Source organism: Anomaloglossus baeobatrachus, chromosome 12 (assembly GCF_048569485.1).
Source record: "Anomaloglossus baeobatrachus isolate aAnoBae1 chromosome 12, aAnoBae1.hap1, whole genome shotgun sequence".
Taxonomy (NCBI): domain Eukaryota; kingdom Metazoa; phylum Chordata; class Amphibia; order Anura; family Aromobatidae; genus Anomaloglossus; species Anomaloglossus baeobatrachus.
Window position 1 is genome coordinate 127,604,156 of NC_134364.1, and position 21,457 is coordinate 127,625,612.

At 50.4% G+C, this 21,457-nt stretch overlaps 1 protein-coding gene across 1 annotated transcript in view; it reads left to right on the forward strand.

Moving 5' to 3' along the window:
* The window catches only part of LOC142258387 (NACHT, LRR and PYD domains-containing protein 3-like), a 58,163-nt gene that overhangs the window by 19,628 nt on the left and 17,078 nt on the right, over positions 1-21,457 (forward strand). The window contains 2 exon segments of the mRNA XM_075330972.1: positions 18,649-20,341; positions 20,713-20,883. Coding sequence (XP_075187087.1) covers positions 18,649-20,341; positions 20,713-20,883 — 1,864 coding nt within the window.

The window sequence follows — 21,457 nt, forward strand, 5'->3', positions numbered from 1 at the left end:
AGCTTTTCTTGACCAAAAAACACAGGCAAAAGAAGTGTGACGGGTGTCGCACAGATGTGGCTGTCTGTCAAATTGGGCTGCCACTTCATGCTGCAGTTTAGGATATACCGTATTACACTACAATCAAACAATAGGTAGACATCGGGGCCGATTCACTAAGCTACAGTACCTGAACTATGGCGTAATTTGTGCCCCTTTTTGCCGTGATTTAGCCATGTTTATCCCCTTCAATGTGTGATGTATGGCTGTGGTTGTACTGAGTGGACTCAGGAGCTGGGCCTGCACCATACCTGTGCTGTGTGTATGGCTTATTCTCATGGAGGCGGTAATTTTAGATTATTTGCTTGAAGAAAGTAGCAAAATATTTGAAAAGAAATGATCTACAAAAAGAGATATAAATTACAGTAAATTATAAGTGTGCCGCAGCCGTGAGCTGGAGGTGTACTCAGCAATTTGTAACACATATATTGTGCCGCCTGCGCCATTTTTACAGCTTCATAAACTCATGCACTTGATGGAGCTATCACTGAATCTTCTTCCTGATCATCCTTCGGCAGCACAGTAATGGGTTAAGTTTACTTCAGCCTCATTGGGCAGAACATAGTTTAATTAGCAATGATTAAAAATGGATAGACCACCATGTGTCCCCCATAACACCTATGTACCCAATATTTCCTTCTGTCTTCAGACAGGTTTGTATCTGTGTGTTTCACATCCACATAAGCTGGTATCGTGGACCTTGTATGAAATTGCCCCAAAAAACTGTACAGTGGTGGTCTCCTTCCCATGCTGTGGAGCTGGTTTATCAGGAGGGTTTTCCTCTTCAGCAGTGAACGGAGTGTAAGGTATGAATAACTACGGATACATTTCAGTAGTATCTTGCAGAAATCTGGCTTTGCTTTGGCGCATGCGCAGACTTCTCACACCACCGGTGGTGGTCTAATGGTGGTCTGCATGAGTCTTCCCATCATCGTGAGACCTCCAGCATGTTCGCGTCCTGGCTCACCATGCTGATCCACTGCCCTGATTCAGCCAGAACACCCCTGCTAGATGACTATGGTCAGGACACTTATGTGACATACGCTCAAAACAAAGACGTGCAGGTCCTGAGCTGGTTGAAGGCTCAGCTCTCGAATGTCTTCCAGACCTTTGCTACTAATCTTGCAAAAAAACACAAGTAGAGGTCATCAAAGGAATCGGATGTGGTTATTCTCCATGAAGGGGATATTGTGTGGAATAGTTCGTGACGCCACCCGTGGTGTGTGGTAAGGTGGAGTATCACTGCTGCGGCTGGGAGTACCCGGTGGCGATGGAGTGGGCAGCCAGGTGTTTAACCCCTCCACGGGTAGGGGAGATGCCCCAAGACTCGGTGATGGTGACAGGGAGATGCCGTTGGGGAGGTAAGGGTCACTTGCGTACTCACTCAGTCCAATAACGCTGACACCGACAACTGTAGTAAACCAAAGTTCTGGACACCGCTGCCGCTGAGGGGGAGCACGCCTGGATCCCGTGCCAGTTGGTGTTGCCTGTTGATCTGTGACCTTTCCCTTGGCATCTTGTTTCTCTCTGGTTAGTCCCTGTAGCCTGAAACTAGTCGGGTCCCGCTCCCCAGTGTGGCTAACTGAGGGAGCTTGCTCTCAGGGTTCACGCTTGGGATTTCTTGGACCGTATTTGTGGAAAGTCCTATCCCTCTTGTTGCACTAGTACCCCGATTTTGGAGCGGGTGGAGAGCGGATCTTGAAGGCTCCATTCTTGTCCGGTAAATTGTCAGGTTGCCGGCATCTACTCCCTGACCTAAGTCCACGTACCCAATCGTGCCCTGGCCCCTGCCCGATGATGGTACAAGGCTGCCGGCTGTCCTCCACGACAATGCCGTGCCCCTTGTCACGATCCCCTGCGACCGGGGTTCCAGCTCCTACCAGGCCCAGACCAACGTCTGCTACCTAGTACTTCCAAGGAGCCCAGCTCCTGACCTCTCCTCTCACTTTCACCTAAAACACTACACTCTCCCTCTCTTACTCCAACTGACTGACACTCCTGACCTCCCCTTAACCAACCTCCCAAGTGGGCGACCCTATTCCACTCAGGCCGTCCACTGGTGTGTCTGGTTGGTGTGGTGCAGAGTGTTCCTAGGATTTTGATTAGCTGGTCTTTGGCAATACCATTTGGTTAGGGACCCGTAACCAAGGAGGAGGTGGATACTGTGCAGAAGGGCAAATTGCACAATACCTTGTGACGACCTGATAGGCCAGGGCATCACATATAGTTATAAGTAACCTGTATCTGCTTAATTTGTCTAAAGAATGGTACAGGCTCCTCACCAGGGTTAGGGAGTGGTTTCTTCATAGCTAACTGTTCCACTTGGGCTCTGTGAGGTAAATCCGGAGATATGACGATAAATCATGACATTCAAGTCATGTCAGGAAGCCCTCTCCTGGTGTCACTACCCCCTTCCCTTCACACAACTGGTTTAGCAACAAATCCATGGCCATGTCCTGTGATATGGAAATTAGGTGGCTTTAGGACAATGGACACAGGATGACTCCCTGCCGTCACCCTGTAGTAGGAGCTGCTAGCTAGTTAGCAAGGCTATGGAAATAGCCAGACAGAACGACTCCAGTAAAAAATGGTTCATATCTCGCAAGCCATATTTCCGATAAATATGGCAACCATAAAAATGGTGTCTCCGCATGTGGACGATGCCGGCACCCCCTTTTTATGGGAACAGGACATTGGGAAATGCCCCAGGCGTGATATCAGCCAATGGGGAACTGGCAGACAGGTCATGAGTCCCCTCGTTCTGTAGCTAAATTCATAACTGTCACAATGAGAGCATTGGCGTCTGCCTACGACGCTCCCAGGCAAAGTTATAGCCAAAATCCCCTTTGCTGGATAATTCTGATCCATGCAGGGGGAGTGGCAGTGCTTCCCTGTGAGGTCACTAAGGTAGGAGGGGACCTGGATCTGCCCAGGTTGATAACCCTACTTCGGCCATTTTCCAGGGTTCTTCTGCTCGGGGGCCTGGTTGGGACAGACCTGTGAGAGAGTTCCTGGAAACCTGGTCTACAGCGCCCCCCTGTGGCCAGACGCACAAGGTAACTGATTGAATTGCATACCTGTTGTAAACCATGCTTTATCTGTAACTGTACTCTGACATATGTATATTCTGTAGATTCCCTATTGTATATATTGTAGTTTCTAGTGTGCTTTAGGCGATTAAATTATATAATTAATCTTGGGCTGTTCTGTTATCTCGATCTTGAATCCCACGTCTGTGTGTTCGGCTAATAGTTACCGTAAATCGGTTGGTGGCAGCGAATTGTGCCAAGGATTATTGTGGGGAGGCCAGTGAGATTCGGGAAGATATTATATATTCCGCCCGCGGAGGTCGGGGGAATATATACCCTACTCTCACCGGGGACCCTTCAATAATCGGCATAAGTAGTATAGCGGCCTCCTTGCTTATTGTCGGGCAATTCCATAATTGGCCTGACTATAAGAGGGGCGCTAGAGAGCGCGTCACGTGCTCTGTCTGTCGGTCGGGAGGTATAAAGGAGGGGTGACCCCCCACTTGTTACCCCCCGATTGTGACGTACTGGTAGCCAGCGCGGGGGATTTCTGAGTGACCCCCCGGTGGTTTGTGACATATTGGTGGCAGCGGTGGGATCGAGATAATAGTGTGTGGGAGTGTGAGACCCATACTCCCAGACACTAAAGACTGCCTGCAGCAGCTGTGGCTGCTGGGGTCTTCAGACTAGCTCAACACTAGAGTGTCAGAGTGCAGATACTGTAAGGTGTGTGGAGGCATCAGGTGTCAGTTCTGTGTCAGTGACCAAAAGTCTGCAAGAATGGCTGATGGCACCAGGAGCAGAGCTATGCAACTGGCCAATGCTAAGGCAGGAGCCGAAGAGAGGGAGGACGGTGCTGTGGACAGCAATGAGGAGGTTGCCCACGAGTCCTCCAGGAGCTCGACGCCAGAAAACCGTTCTGCCGAGGACATTGCGCAACCTGGCACTGCTGGACAAGATGAGGAGGAGCTCACCCAAGGTTCCTCAACGAGCCAGATGCCAGCCCTCCGCTCTGCAATGGACAGTGAAGCACCAGGCTCCGCAGCGGGCCGCAGATCACCACGTGCCATTCCACCGAGCCTGGGAGGCTCGGATAGCCTTCTTCAAATGGCTATGGCCCTTCTCCAGGCTGGAGACCGGGATACCTACGAGATACTCATGGCAGAGCGCAGGGCAGAGCGGCAGGCAGCGCGTGAAGAGCGCCAGGCAGAGCGTGACTACCAGCTGCAGCTAGCTCAGCTCCGGCCCTCATCAGCCACACGTGACCTTCAAGACACCAAACTTCCAAAGGTCCGTGTTGAGGACTTCCCAGTGCTGGAGAAGGATGGAGACTTGGACTCTTTCTTGACTGCTTTTGAGCGGACTTGCTTGCAGCACCATCTGAACAAGGACCAGTGGGCCAAATACCTGACCCCCCGTTTAAGGGGTAAGGCCCTGGATATCCTTGGGGACTTGCCTGCTGAGGCAGATCAGGGCTACGACACCATCAAGCGGGCCCTGATCCAACAGTACAACCTCACCCCGGAGTCCTACCGCAAGAAGTTCCGGAGCCTACAGAAGGGACCAAAGGACTCCTGGGCTGACCACCGGCGGGCACTTGCCCGAGCTGCCGACCACTGGACCCAAGGCCTGCAGCTTTCCACCGGACCGGAGATCCTGGACTTGTTCATCACGGAGCAACTCTTGTGGAACTGCCCTGAGGATCTCCGCCAGTTCATCCGAGACCAGAAGCCAAAGGGGTCCACGGCTACAGCTGCCCTTGCCGATGACTACACCAACAACCGGGCCCCTGAGGCCAGGAGAGCGGCCACCAGCAGCACCTGGAGAGGGGGTAAGATGAATTCTGCGACTGCCCCACCTGCCCCTAGACTGCAGGGGGTGTCCCCCTCAACTCCCCTCTCCCGGCCCGTGGCGGAACCAAGACGGTGCCACCAGTGCAACCTACCTGGACACTTCAAGGCCATGTGCCCTCAGCGTCCCAAGGCCCCGGCTCCGTCCCCGTCCCAAGGGCCGCCCAAGGTGTATTGTGTGGGTGGGGGTGGTGGTAGGTCCCTGGACAGCTTCCAACCTGTCACCGTCGGCCAGTCTGTGACCATAGGACTGCGAGACAGCGCCTCGGAAGTGACTCTGGTGCGGCCTGAGATGGTGTCCCCCCAAGACTTGATCCCTGGAAAAACCCTCGCTGTCTCCGGGATTGGAGGCATTGACCCGGCGCTGCCTGTTGCTGACATTTATGTGGACTGGGGCGCAGGGCGAGGGGTGAGGGAGGTGGGGGTAACTGATCGGATCCCTGCAAACGTGCTACTTGGGACAGATTTGGGGCAAATAACCTCCCAGTTTGGCCCCGCCCCAAAGGCTGAACCTTCAGCCAGTGCTGACGTGCCTCCGGACAATGTTAATGTGTTATCTATGAATGATGTAAGGGAGGAGGGAGTGAACTCTGATATTTCTGCTTGCACAGACACCATAGACACACACGCAGCTGCAGCTGTGACAGGGGAGGGGGTCAGAGAAAGGTGTGACAATGCCTCTACAAGTAATCAGCCTGTGAGCTGGGATCTGTTGCCCTCTGCAGGGATAAGCAGAGAGCAGGGTGCTGCAGGGGGAGGACCAGTGTGTGGGGTGGGGGCTACCACAGCAAATGTGGGGTCCCCAGAGATTTCACAGCGGGGTTCTGTTGCTGCAGGGGGGGAACAGGCAGGTGAGATTGGGGCCGGTCCAGGAGCGGAAGTGCTCCCAGGTAAGATCTCGGTGCAGGGTTCCCCCACAACCGGGGTGTCAGGAAGCCAGGTAGGTCTGCCTGAACCGGCGACTTGGTCAGGAACGGAGGAGGAGCAGGCACGACCCACGGTCGCAGCGGCTGTGGCCGCTGTCACCCGCAGTGGGAGTGCTGGAAGCCAAGGGGCCTCCCGGAGGTCCGATAGCTCTTCCCCTTCTGACCAAGTGGCAGCCGAGTCAGGTGGAGGCCAGGACACAGGTCCCGGGGTACTGACCGAAGATGTGACAGTCTCGTCGATTCTGGCCACATCTAGTCAGGGGTTTCAGGCAGCGTTAGAAGCTGACGACAGCCTGAAAGCTCTTAAGGAGCAGGCGGCACAGCCTCCCTCGGACTCGGACCCGGAGCGAGTGGTCTGGGACCAAGGACGGCTGTACCGGGCCACGGTCCAGCAGGGTTCACCGGAGGCGTGGCCCAGGGACCGACAGTTGGTGGTACCCTATCCGTTCCGGACGGAGTTGTTGCGGATCGCACATGAGATTCCGATGGCCGGACACCTAGGGATCGCTAAGACCAAGGCCAGGTTAAACCAGCATTTCTACTGGCCAAAAATGGGGGCCGATGTGGCTGCCTACTGCCGTTCGTGTGAAACCTGTCAGAGAGTGGGGAAGGCGGGGCCACGCCCCAAAGCCCCACTGGTATCTCTGCCCATCATCGATGAGCCTTTCAGGAGGGTGGCTGTGGATCTGGTCGGCCCGCTGGCCATCCCCAGCAGCTCCGGGAAACGCTTCATACTGACGGTAGTGGACTATGCCACCCGGTACCCAGAAGCAGTGGCCTTGTCGTCCATTCGGGCTGACAAGGTGGCCACCGCATTGCTGGAGATTTTCTCCCGAGTGGGTTTTCCCCAGGAAATGCTCACCGACCGGGGGACCCAATTCATGTCCCAGCTGATGGAGACCCTCTGTAAGCAAGTCCAGGTGCGACATCTGGTGGCCAGCCCGTACCATCCACAGACTAATGGCCTGTGCGAGCGGTTCAATGGCACCTTAAAGCAGATGCTTAAGATGTTGGTCGACTCCCATGGGCGTGACTGGGAGCGGTATCTCCCACACCTGTTATTTGCTTACCGGGAGGTTCCACAGGCCTCAACAGGATTCTCACCGTTTGAGCTCCTGTACGGGCGACGTGTGCGGGGCCCCCTGGCTCTGGTGAAAGAGGCTTGGGAAGGGGATTTGGCCACCCCTGGAGTGTCGGTCATCGAGTATGTCATGCGCTTCCGGGACAAAATGCAGGCCTTGACGCAACTGGTACACGACAATATGGCTCAAGCCCAGGCCGATCAGAAGCGTTGGTACGACCAGAACGCTTGCGAGAGGACCTACCAAGTGGGTCAAGAGGTGTGGGTACTGGTCCCCGTACCACAGGACAAGCTTCAGGCAGCCTGGGAAGGCCCATACCTCGTGTACCAGCAGCTCAACCCTGTGACGTACCTGGTCACCCTGGACCCTGCCCGTGGAAGGCGGAAGCCCTTCCATGTGAACATGATGAAGGCACATCATGAGCGGGAGGCATGTGCGCTCCCCGTGTGCAACCTGCCCGAGGAGGGAGAAGCGGAAACCCTCTTGGATATGCTAGCCCAGGTTAGGGCAGGCGGATCCATTGAGGATGTGGAGGTTGGCCACCAGCTCTTGGAAGACCAACGGTCCCAGCTGTGGGCCACCCTCCTCCCCTTCCGGGGGTTGTTTACCAACCAGCCCGGAAGGACTGACTTGGCTGTCCATCACGTGGACACTGGGGATCATCCCCCGATCCAGCGTTCAGCATATCGGGTCTCCCTGGAGGTGCAGCAACACATGCGCCAGGAGATTGACGAGATGCTGGAGCTGGGGGTGATCCAGGCATCCAACAGCGCTTGGGCCTCGCCTGTAGTCCTCGTCCCTAAGAAGGACCGAACCACTCGGTTCTGCGTGGACTACAGGGGGCTCAATGCGGTCACGGTCGCCGATGCGTACCCAATGCCACGCATCGATGACCTGCTCGATCAGTTGGCCGGGGCTCAGTACCTGACCATCATGGATCTGAGCCGGGGATATTGGCAGATCCCCCTGACTCGCAAGGCCAGGGAACGCTCTGCCTTTATTACCCCATTTGGACTGTACGAGTCCACGGTGATGCCATTCGGGATGAGGAATGCCCCTGCCACTTTCCAGCGGATGGTCAACACCCTGCTCAAGGGACTTGAAGGGTACGCGGCCGCGTACCTAGATGACATTGCCGTCTTCAGTCCCACCTGGGAGGACCACCTAGAGCATCTAGCACAGGTGCTCAGGCGGATCCACCGGGCAGGTTTGACCATCAAGCCGGGAAAGTGTCAGCTGGCCATGAGCGAGGTCCAGTACCTCGGTCACCGGGTAGGTGGGGGAACGCTGAAGCCCGAGCCTGAGAAAGTGGAGGCCATCGCATCCTGGCCCACCACCAGGACCAAGAAGCAGGTGATGTCCTTCTTGGGGACCGCTGGGTACTATAGGAGGTTTGTTCCATGCTATAGTAGCCTGGCAAAGCCCTTGACGGACCTCACCAAGAAGAAGCTGCCCTCTGCAGTCGATTGGACAGTGGACTGCGAGACAGCCTTCCGGGCCCTAAAGGACGCCCTGTCCAGCCCGCCCGTGCTACAGGCAGCCGACTTCACGCGGCCGTTTGTAGTACAGACCGACGCCAGTGACTTCGGCCTCGGTGCGGTGCTCAGCCAGGTGGACTCTGCGAGCCAAGAGCACCCAGTCTTGTACCTGAGCAGGAAGCTGTTACCAAGGGAAGTGGCCTATTCTACAATGGAGAAGGAGTGCCTGGCCATAGTGTGGGCCCTGCAGCGTCTGCAACCCTATCTATACGGGCGCCACTTCATCGTGGAGACGGACCACAATCCCCTCAGCTGGTTGCACACCGTCTCTGGGACGAATGGGCGATTGTTGCGATGGAGCCTTGCGCTCCAGCAATACAACTTCACCATTCGCCACAAAAGGGGCCGTGACCACGGTAACGCAGACGGGCTGTCCCGACAAGGAGAGGTCGCGGACGGGCGCACGGGGGAACACCGGAGTGTGCTGCCCCCTAGCGCCCTCAAAAGGGGGGAGGTGTGAGGTAAATCCGGAGATATGACGATAAATCATGACATTCAAGTCATGTCAGGAAGCCCTCTCCTGGTGTCACTACCCCCTTCCCTTCACACAACTGGTTTAGCAACAAATCCATGGCCATGTCCTGTGATATGGAAATTAGGTGGCTTTAGGACAATGGACACAGGATGACTCCCTGCCGTCACCCTGTAGTAGGAGCTGCTAGCTAGTTAGCAAGGCTATGGAAATAGCCAGACAGAACGACTCCAGTAAAAAATGGTTCATATCTCGCAAGCCATATTTCCGATAAATATGGCAACCATAAAAATGGTGTCTCCGCATGTGGACGATGCCGGCACCCCCTTTTTATGGGAACAGGACATTGGGAAATGCCCCAGGCGTGATATCAGCCAATGGGGAACTGGCAGACAGGTCATGAGTCCCCTCGTTCTGTAGCTAAATTCATAACTGTCACAATGAGAGCATTGGCGTCTGCCTACGACGCTCCCAGGCAAAGTTATAGCCAAAATCCCCTTTGCTGGATAATTCTGATCCATGCAGGGGGAGTGGCAGTGCTTCCCTGTGAGGTCACTAAGGTAGGAGGGGACCTGGATCTGCCCAGGTTGATAACCCTACTTCGGCCATTTTCCAGGGTTCTTCTGCTCGGGGGCCTGGTTGGGACAGACCTGTGAGAGAGTTCCTGGAAACCTGGTCTACAGCGCCCCCCTGTGGCCAGACGCACAAGGTAACTGATTGAATTGCATACCTGTTGTAAACCATGCTTTATCTGTAACTGTACTCTGACATATGTATATTCTGTAGATTCCCTATTGTATATATTGTAGTTTCTAGTGTGCTTTAGGCGATTAAATTATATAATTAATCTTGGGCTGTTCTGTTATCTCGATCTTGAATCCCACGTCTGTGTGTTCGGCTAATAGTTACCGTAAATCGGTTGGTGGCAGCGAATTGTGCCAAGGATTATTGTGGGGAGGCCAGTGAGATTCGGGAAGATATTATATATTCCGCCCGCGGAGGTCGGGGGAATATATACCCTACTCTCACCGGGGACCCTTCAATAATCGGCATAAGTAGTATAGCGGCCTCCTTGCTTATTGTCGGGCAATTCCATAATTGGCCTGACTATAAGAGGGGCGCTAGAGAGCGCGTCACGTGCTCTGTCTGTCGGTCGGGAGGTATAAAGGAGGGGTGACCCCCCACTTGTTACCCCCCGATTGTGACGTACTGGTAGCCAGCGCGGGGGATTTCTGAGTGACCCCCCGGTGGTTTGTGACAGGCTCCAGGGCCGGTAGCCAACTGTAGTTACATTTTGAGGCATTGCCTTCCATTGTGTATAAGGTATACTAGTAGTTGGTGTCTGGAGATATCCTCTATCAGCTCCACCGCCTGCAGCATCCTCACCCTCCTCCCAATCCCAAGTCATTAGTTGTGGGGGACAGGGTGTATTGTCTCCAGCTACCTCATGGGTTCTTGAAATTACAGGCATACCAGGAGCATGTGTGGAACTGGCCTTAGATCTGGTTAAACTACAATTTGAACAACTAATATTTCCATTGTAGATTCTAATTGTCTCTCCAGGACTGGAGACAAACTCTAGCGCAGCGCCACCTATTGGAAGTAGCGCTCCTAAAAGTTAAATGTGGATTTTTAACAACCCTTTACATATAACTTAGGATATATATGCCAGATCAGAATCACGGTGTTTCGGGGTGCTTGCCCCTCGTCAGTGCAAAGTATGGGGGTGTCTGATCTGGCTCATGAGAAAGCTATGTGGGGATCACGGGGGAACACTATTCTCCTTATGGAGACTTTGCAAGCCAGTCTGGCTGCTTTCTGTACTTTACATGTCCAACGTCCTGGTCCATTATAAGGAGGAGCTACTAATGGTTCTGTCTGATTCTGTCTGTCTGTCCTGTCCATTGTCAAAACATTCATACAACACTTTGTGTCCTATTGGGGTCTCTTTACGGCCCCCACTGGTCACTTCCTCAGCCACTTTCCTCCACTGTTCAGCTTTAGACGTTAGCCCATTATCAAGCAACCATCCATGACACTCTTTCAAGAATAACTTCCATTTCCTCACATCCAGACTCTGAAGGCATTCCAGCTTCTTTTAATATCCTATTACAATGTTTCACAGCCTCTTTTCCTTCACGTTCCTTATCTCTTCTCTTTGCAGGCTTTCCTTGAGTTGTACCTGTTTTTCTCCATTTACTCAACAAGTCTCCCATACTAGCCACCAACAAGCTCCCTCAGGCTAAATACCTTTAAAGCTTGTATCCGTGCTAGCAGACATTTTCCTATGTAGGTAGGCACCACAGATAAAATTCTATAATATTTATAAAAGTATTATATACAAGTCACCAAAGCCACTAAAAACTCTACAAAATCCCATGAAATGGAATACAAGATACCCTATCTATTGAGTTGATCCGACTCAACAGCCAAACAAGACGCAGCACACTTGCGAGTGCCTCTCAGAAAAGTGAAATATAATTGTAAGAATAAATTTCTTACCTTATGCTGCAGCTTTAGAATTCACTTTGGCTGGAGGGTTCTCCTCACTCAAGATCCAGATGGTATAATGTGCACCTGATCCTGGTTTTCGGCACCAACATTATGTTAGCAAAATTCACTCTCTTTTATGCCTTCTGAACTCCAAATACTAAATATGTTTCAAGATCTCAAGGAAATCAATACAGCACAGCCTTCTTTGGTAGACTAAATATGACTTATCCTTTACTGGCACATGTTGGCACTTTATATAGTGTAACAGACAAAGCAATATTGGCTCCAACTTATGGGACAATAGGAAGAAAAAGGGCATGATCAGAAATGTGAATTTCCCCTCCCATTCAGTGTTATTCGATCACTATGACATCAGAGTTAAGTACAAGATGGATACTAGAGAGACCAAAATTGATTCTGTTCTCTCACATGTGTGTACCACTGAATGTGTTAAATCTTTTATGCATGGTGCTCTTCCCATTTGATTTTTTTTTCCCTAAATTAGCAGACATCCTACAATTTCTCTAAGACAGTGCAACCCCTTTAGGACCAAGGACGTACCAGTACGTCCTTGGTCATGTCAGGGTAAACACCGCCGACTGCTGCTTTGAGCCAGCAGTGATCCCTACACATGTCTGCTGATTTGAACAACAAAAGTGGGGCAGACAGGAACGGGAGGATCCACGATCCACCCGTGCCTGCTAACCCCTTAGATCGCACTGTCAAAACTTAACAGAGCGATTTAAATGGCCGTAGAGCACTGTTCCCCACCGCCATCAGAGGCCCTGTGATGCGATATCACAGGGAGCCAATGGTAGCGACGGCCCCTGTCGCTATCATGACGTATTTCCTGTTGGAGCTGACAGAGTGCCGGCTCTATAAATGCATACAGTTGCACACTGAAAAAGCCAAAAATGTACAAAGGAAAATATGGCACTGCATTACTGCAAAAGAGAGATATTTAGTTTATGTATTGGCCAGTGCATGTAAGCCCGGACACCAACGCCAAGGTAATCTCTGTAATCCGGGAACCTAACTTAAATGCCACTATCTGGGTTAAAAACATCCGTATCTGGGCAAAATGCCACTATTTGGACTACAAACCTCCATGTATGGGCAGCTAGGCTCATGCTATAATGGTTATGAACACAGCCAGGTCTTAGGGCGGAGAGCTCAGTCAGAAAAAGACTCAAAGACTATTGGATGTGCGGGTCAGTTTTTTTTATATATTTAGAGTGTCGGCTCTAACAGGAACGCTGCATTTCTGCTGTTCAGAGCTGTGCAGCTCTGATCAACAGAAATACACAAGGAATCAGACTGCTGATCCATAAAGTCCCCTAGAGGGACTAGTAAAATAAATAAAAAAATTAAATATAAAGTTTTTAAAACTATGAAAAACTTAAAAAAACCCTAAAAGTTCAAATCACCGCCCTTAAAAATATACACATATTTGGTATCGCCACATTCAGAAATGCTTTATCTATCAAAATATAAAATCAAATAATCTGATTGGTACATGGCATGGCCCCAAAAAAATCCAAATACCAAAACTATGTTGTTTGATCACCGCAGAATTTTTTAAAAATGAAATAATGGGCGATCAAAACGTAGCATCTGCGCAAAATGGTATCACTGAAAACGTCAGCTCAAGATGCAAAATATAAGCCATCACTTCAGCAAGAAGAATCAGTGACGTTTAAGCTTTGATTTTTTGAAGAGCCTTTTCTAAGAGTTATGGACAATGACATTGTGAGACACGGGGGTCAGTGGGTGCTCTCCTGTGGAGACACGGGGGTCAGTGGGTGCTCTCCTGTGGAGACACGGGGGTCAGTGGGTGCTCTCCTGTGGAGACACGGGGGTCAGTGGGTGCTCTCTTGTGGAGACACGGGGGTCAGTGGGTGCTCTCCTGTGGAGACACGGGGGTCAGTGGGTGTTCTCCTGTGGAGACACGGGGGTCAGTGGGTGCTCTCCTGTGGAGACACGGGGGTCAGTGGGTGTTCTCCTGTGGAGACACGGGGGTCAGTGGGTGCTCTCCTGTGGAGACACGGGGGTCAGTGGGTGCTCTCCTGTGGAGACACGGGGGTCAGTGGGTGCTCTCTTGTGGAGACACGGGGGTCAGTGGGTGCTCTCCTGTGGAGACACGGGGGTCAGTGGGTGTTCTCCTGTGGAGACACGGGGGTCAGTGGGTGCTCTCGTCCGCTGGCCCGGCCGCCTTTAGAAAGACAGCGTGGCCCAGGGCTCATCCCAACTGAACACTGACCTCCTTACCTGTGGGCAGAACACTACTATCCACTCTGGTCCTCTTCCCAAGGCTGAGCTGGTGGGGATGGATATGGCGGCGTCCGAAACCTGTATGCCTCACCTATAATCTGCTGGGTATGTCTACAGTGCGTATGGAAAGTATTCACACCCTTTTAAATTTTTCACTCTTTGTTTCATTGCAGCCATTTGGTAAATTCAAAAAAATACATTTTTTTTTCTTTTTACTAGCTCAAAAGGGAGGGGGCTTCTACTCAACACTGAGCAAAGGGGCTGAATACTTATGACCATGGGATATTTCAGTTTTTCTTGTTTAATAAATTTGCAAAAATTTCTACATTTCTGTTGTTTGTCTGTTAAGATGGGGGATGGGGCAGAGTGCACATTAATGAGAAAAAAATGAACTTTTTTGAATCTACCAAATGGCTGCAATGAAACAGGGTGAAAAATGTAAAGGGGTCTGAATACTTTCTGTAACCACTGTTTATGCCTCCCTGGTTCTTGAGCCCCCTGGACGATGTCCACGAACACCAGTCCTCTGCAGCTCCCCTTGATAACCCAGGTTGAGTAGTATCCCACTGTTGCCACGAATTGTGCAGACACGGGGGTCAGTGGGTGCTCTTGTTCGCTGGCCCAGCCGCTTTTAGGAAGACAGCGTGGCCCAGGGCTCATCCCAACTGAATGCCCGAAATCTTTCCCGTATTTAAAACACTACTCAGACAACACAGGGTGCGGGAACCAAAATAATTAGACTTTATTGGATCCCCAACAGTCAAAGGCATATAACACAAAAAAACATGCAAATCACACGAGGTAACAGGCAACAGAATCTCACCCTTCCGCTGGCTCACCAGGGAGTAGACTATTCGTGCTTTTGGAACCTCCAGGGCCACATACCCTAAACCAGCAGCACTCCGATTTTGGCAGGCACCCACCGAGAACAGGATAGTGACAAGCGTAGGAAGCTTCTCGAGCACAGCAAAGTCCGTAGCCAGGTAACTGTATCGTCCCAACCTGGGTTTCCTCCAGCCGAATCCTAGAATCCTCGGCAGTGCTCCAGCACAATGTAATCCAGTTTCAGATTCCCTAACTGGCACCGAAGTGCCTAGACTGGGTAATTGACTTCCAATGGGGACTGAAACTCCTAGATTGAAGCCATGTAGCAAAAATAACACCATGGTGACTGAAGCAGTCCCTTTTTAGATCTCCCGGGCACTCATCCCAGGGTATTGTGGTCTTACCTGATTGGTGGAACAAGGCTGTGCTCTTATTGGGTGGCATTCCAATTCGCATAGGTAATTCTCCTGTATAATGCTCCTCTGAGTTAGGTAGACAGAGAGGCTGGGGAATGTATATTACATTAGCAATACACAATCTCAGACAATGGACGGCTCTGATGAGTCCAGCAGAAAACAATGAATTAACAAACACGAGTTACCACACAAAAGGGGCCTGTTTCTGGCCAAATTAAGAACATTAACCCCTGACAGACATTGAACAGGAAATTGCAATTTTTTGCCAAAAATCTCAAAATTTTTATAATAAGTACAGTTTGGAATGTTTAGTGCTGAAGTGCACATTTGGTGCTGGCTTTTTGTTTTTTTCTTCATTGAATTGGTCGGTGGTTGACCTCCACCTTGCTATGCACCCCAATTTGGGATGTATTCCATCTGTCTAGATTTTGGCGGTTGGTGACTGTTCACATTAAGTCATCAGGCCTTGTCCACAGACTATTTACTTCATGCAGCATTTGCTTGGACCTGTCCCGCCCACAGCCATGACTCAGTCATGGGTACGGGATTGAAATAGACCAGGTGAGTGCTGCTAAGAGCAGTTCTACTATTCATATGTGAGGCCGTATGGCACATTTTATGGAAATATTTTAGTGTAGGACTGCCTCAAATGAGATTTGCCGTGACGTGGCGAGGCAGCTCAAGAAATTGCAATTTTTTGCCAAAAATCTCAAAATCTTTATAATAAGTACAGTTTGGAATGTTTAGTGCTGAAGTGCACATTTGGTGCTGGCTTTTTGTTTTTTAGACATTGAACAGGGCTGTGTCTTCAAAGCCATCATCCTGAGAGCCGTGCTAGGAGAGATTGTGTTACCAGAATTTCTTTTGGAGAGCGGAGATGATCCTCTACATGTTCTGAATGTCAAGTGATCTGTTCTAACCTATCTTGGGAGAGTGAAGACTTTCAGAAATTCTGAAGCCTTTTTCATTCAACATCAGGGAAGAATTAATTGTGCCAGGGCTAGCAATGCATCCCTCTCTAATTTAATAAAATCCAGCATCAAATTTGGTTATAATCCTCAGGATTTGGATTCTTCCCAGAAGATACGTTACGCTCGCGGGGCGAGAACTGATTAGTAGGTCTACTGGACCGAAAGTACCGTTCACTTGACTGGGGGTGCGAACTGACCGGTCGCTGAGGCTTCACTACTGCCTGCAACTGTGGCAGCAGGTACATGTGCTGGTAAGCAGCTGGCAGAGGGCAGCTCCAGGGGATCTGCGGTACCCTGGCAGCTGGCACCACAAACTCAGTAACGTCTCTGGTGGAAATGGCAGCAGCAGTAGGTAGAGGGGTGGATCCATCCAGAATGGATGATTGTTGGCAGCAGCGGCCATTGTGGATACTTGAAGCAGCTTTTATAGTAGGAGACAGCCGGTGTGGATGTGTGACGCCCTGGACTATCCAGGTCGTCCCAGGTAGTCATACACACAACATCACACCCCTTCCAGTTAGGTCACAGCAGTCAAACACAGAAAACCTTGTCACCACCCTCCAGGTTTGATGTCCACACCAGGGGGGGGGGTGGAGCCAGGTGGTTGGCTCCACCCACCGCGGAGTTCACAGGCCTGGAGGCGGGAACCTAAGAAGTCAAGTTCAAGTAGTTGAGAGAGGAGTTCTGACAGTGAAGGAGGGAGGTTGTGTCCAGAAGCAGACCTCTGCTGAGGCCTGCCAAAGACTACTCAGGTGGCTGGGTTAGAGCCCGGTCACCATTGGCAAGGAGGCAGACGGTAGTGGCCGCCTGCAGGAGACCGGGAATACGACCGGTGGAACCGTAAGGGACCGGGGCAGGGTAGTGGCCCGCCGTAACCGAACCGGGGAGCCAACTGGATACCGGAGCACCAGGCAGGGTACTCAGACCCCGAACTAGGCTATAAGCCACCACCATAGTCAAATCAACTGATTGCGGTCTGGACCTCAGGGGTTCATTCCCACCTAAGTCCCGATCGAAGGCAACAGCCCAGCCAGTCCGGATAAGTGCCACCGCCAAAGGCAAGAGATCCAAAGGGCCAGCGTCTGAGGGCAAACAGGCTCCTACGACACTTATACGCCGGGGAGCAGACTACCGGTGCCCAGGCACTGAAGTCAAGATTCACACACAGGTGCAGGAGAAAGGCGGACATTGTCACCCTAACTGGAAAAGCTGCAGCGGGCTGCGGGTCCCGTTCATCACTCCGTTTGGTTTACCAGCAACTCCAGTGTCTTGTGTCAGAGTGAATACACCAGTGCCATCAGGCACCGCACCGCGCTGCACCGCAACACCGCGCCCTGCACCCCGGCCCTCACCAACCGGGTCCCGGGACCAACATCCCCTGCCCACGGAGGGGTCAACACCTAGCTGCGCCACTACATCGCTCCCGGGAGTCCCCGTACCTTCACCGCAGTGGTGGTGTCCACGATCACCACAACCCGTGGGTGGCGTCACGAACTATCATTCCAAACCGAACACCTGCATCGCCCTGAGCGTAGCGCCAACCCCCTTGCAGAGCGACATGACCCCCGGGTCCGTGAGAGGCTCAAGCCACCACACGCAGTACACGAGCACGGATCTGAGCGGCTCGGCGGCTGCAGCAGAGGCCGCGGGGCGGTACAGATGGTAGCAGCAGCAAATATGGAGATACTGTAACAGCGATACAGTCAGCAACAGCAGAAATAGCAGCAGCAGCACTGAGGACCTGAGAACAAGCAACTAAAGTAACGCATTGTCCAAGCACCTCCAATAGGGCAGAGGTGCCTTAAGTATCTGCAACCTCCTAGCTGACCTGGGAGGCACTTTTGGGTTAGGAGGATGCTGGCCTTTTAAGAAAAGGAACATGGCCGCTGACACGCCCTATGGCCAGAGGTTGGAAGCCTGTAATATGCACAGACACTCTGGGAGACAGCAGCATGGGACGGAGACGGGACCGCCATCACAGGACGCCCAGACAGGTGAGGATATTAACGTCCTCGCTGGGGGAGGGGAGGGGCAGGACAGTGCAAGTATGTCGGTGTGGGCATTAGAAGATGAAGGCCAATTCTACTAGGTCACGGTATTTTCTTGGCCAGAACATCCCGTGTGATCTCCTTTGGAAAGCAGCAATGTTGTCCTCCTCTTCTGCATTCTTCAAGCATTACAGATTGGATATGGCTGCCTCAAAAAAGGTAGTTTTTGGCACGCAAAAGGCGTTCTTCTAAAAATGTACCCTCCCCAATATTGCTTAGTATGTCCCATTGCTGTGTTGCCGAAGGACAATCAGGAATATGGAATTTGCTTACACAAAATTTCTGTTTACTGGAGTTTAGAATGGCATAAGTAACCCCGCCACCAATAAATTGATTGTTGCTTAGTTTCCTGGATATATGGGTCTTATAGGGAACAAACCGCTGTTTATACATTTTAGATTAGTCTATCCAATAATAAGTTTATCCATGCCTACTAATAAATCTGTGCTCAGGCCTATAATGATGAAGTAAGCTTAACCCACTGCTGTTTCTGATGAAGGACTCCAAGAAACAGAAATTTCGAGTAATCAAAGTTTCCATAATTTTGTCAAATCAGTTTTTTCCAATAAAATATATTTCTGATTTCAGCAAATGTTAAAATCATATGTAATACAAGTTTTCCCAAAAAAACTTCTCATTTTCTTTCAATATCCGATCTTCACCCTTATTTTTTTTATATTTTTCATAGACATCCAACACTGTCACAAGAAACATTTGCACAAAGCAACTGAGAAGCTTTTAGAGAATCAACCTCCAGGATGTCTCCAGGGAGAGGAAGGTTTCTCATTTTGTATTCGTTATGTGAACCTCATGGTGGTTTCGACTGATAACTTCAGACAACGTTCGGAGAATGAGCTTATCGAGACTGGGGTAAAACATGAGGAATACTTAAAGAAAACCCAAATTGTACTACAACGCATTTCCACCAGCAAGTTATTCCGTTGGTGTCAACGATCCAGACTTGTGCCACATATGGTAATGGTGAGCGGAGTGCCCGGTGTAGGGAAGACCACCCTGATGCAGAAGTTTGTCTATGACTGGACGAGGGGCGATCTCTATCAAAGATTCTCCTTTGTCTTTTTCTTCAAATTCCGGGAATTGAACAGACTGGACAATCTTAGTCTGGAGACCCTGATCCTTCACCAGTACCCACATCTGGAGGAGAAGCTCGGGAACATCTTAGAAGATCCAGAGAAACTTCTCTTTATATTTGATGGATTAGATGAAAGTCTTCATACATTGGATTTCACATCCCATGACTTGTGCTCTCATCCTAAGCAGGCCGAACCTTGTGGTCAGATTGTGGTCAGTTTGGTGAAAAAGTCTCTTCTGAATGGTTGTTCCGTTCTGATGACCAGTCGTCCAACGAGACTGGCATCTATAGATTGTAGTGTTTTCCAGAGAGTAGTAGAAATCGTTGGATTTTTTCCAGAAGAACGACAGATTTACTTTGAGAATTTCTTCTCCAACCCTGAATTGGCAGAAAAGGCTTTTACTTACGTGAAGCAGAATGAGACGCTGTACACGTTCTGTTACCTCCCGTCCTACTGCTGGATCATCTGTACAGTGTTATCCAGGAGCTTCCAGGCCACAAGTAATGATCAGCCGGTGTCATTATTACCAAAAACTGTGACACAACTCTTTGCCATATTTATTGCCAACATCCTGTCCAATCACAGCCTGCACAAAAGTGGCGCCCAGGAGCTCCTGCGCTCCATCGGGTGGATGGCAGAACATGGGGTAATGAATCACAGGGTTATTTTTGATGACCGAGATCTGGATTCTTTCCATGTGGACAAGACGTCAAAGCTTTTATCAAGTTTTCTGATGGAATCAGAGGAAACTGCGTCCTATTCCTTCTTACATCTCACTGTGCAGGAATTCTTCTCCGCCTTGGTTCATTATGTGGATTATTCTGGGAAGTTACGGAAATCACTAAAAGAAGCCAAAACTCATTCTGATGGCCGTGGTGAAATATTCCTCCGGTTCCTGTGTGGTCTATCAGATAACTCCACCAGGTCAGCCCTAACTGGATATCTGGACGCACGAGCAGCTCAGGCCTCCAGAGAAGTCATCACTTGGGTGAAGGACTTCATTATTGGCCAACAGAGAATGGTGGGAAGTAAAAACAAGCGACATCTTCTCAATATGTTTTCCTATCTTTTTGAAAGTCGGAATAAGGCTCTAACGCTGGGATCCTTGAAATCAGACAAAATTGTTGACCTTTCTTATGCTCACATGTCAACTCTAGACTGCTCGGTGCTCGCGTTCATCCTGGAGACCTGCACACATGTAGAAGAACTCAACCTATCTGGATGTTCCTTAGACACTGAAGGATTGGAAAGACTTTCACCAGCGTTACATAACGTGAAGAATCTAAAGTAAAATACTTGTTATATTTAATAATTTGTCGTCTTAAGGTTCTGAAAATCATATGATTAACTTACTGCATTTATATTTCATGTCTATTAGTATGGCCGAAGCCAAGTCTATTAGTATCACCCAGCCCTGCTTTATTTTTCGATGTATCAGAGGAAGGTCCAGGGATTCTGGATTTCTGGTGTCAGTGGACACATCATTTAGCTGCCGGCTTCCCTGACCTCCACCACATACAAGAGGCGGCTACTAGTGATGATATTTATGTATTTTACTAACATCCCAAGACATTTTCTCTTCTCAGTCACAATCTACATTGTTTTATACTAACACTTTGTGGCCACATCACCCACATCACGTCTTCTAATTCTTACAGTTTGGATGGTAATGATCTATGAGACACTGCCTGCAAACATCTAGCATCTGCAATAAAGAATAACCAGTCCCTGAGCAGACTTGACCTGTCTAATAACCATCTGTCTGGTCCTCACTTCGGTGACTTGATGGAGGCTCTGTCCAGTCCAGAGTGTAGGATAGAGGAATTACGGTGAGTATGAGATGTGTTGGTAGCACAAAGTCATACATACACACAATACATTGTGTGGAGACATGAGGGTCAGTGGGTGCTGTCATCTGTTGGCCTCACTCTTTTCAGAAAGACCGCTCAGACCAGGGCTCATCCCACTGAACACTCGCATTCCTTCCTCGTGGGCAAAACACTACTCAGACAACACAGGGTGAGGGAACCACACATTGGTAAGATTTTATTGGTTCACCAACAGGCAAAAACATATTGTACATTCCCAGCAAAACACAGTATGGTACAAGTGACTGAGTCTCATTGTTCCGCTGGCCCACCAGGGTTTAGAATCTTTGTGACTTTGGGGCTTCAAGGGCCAAATATCCTAGTCCAGCAACACCCTTCTTTTGGCAGGCACTCACTGAGAAGAGATAGTGCCAAGCTTAGGAAGCTGAACGAGTACAACAAGGTATGTAGCCAGGCAACCGAGTAGTCCCAACCTGGTTCTCCAAGCAAATTTGTGGGCTCAGTGTTGAGCAGTGAGGCAGTTCTGTGTACCTTCAGTTGGAACAGTGGATGCTGGGCTGAAATTCTGTAGAAT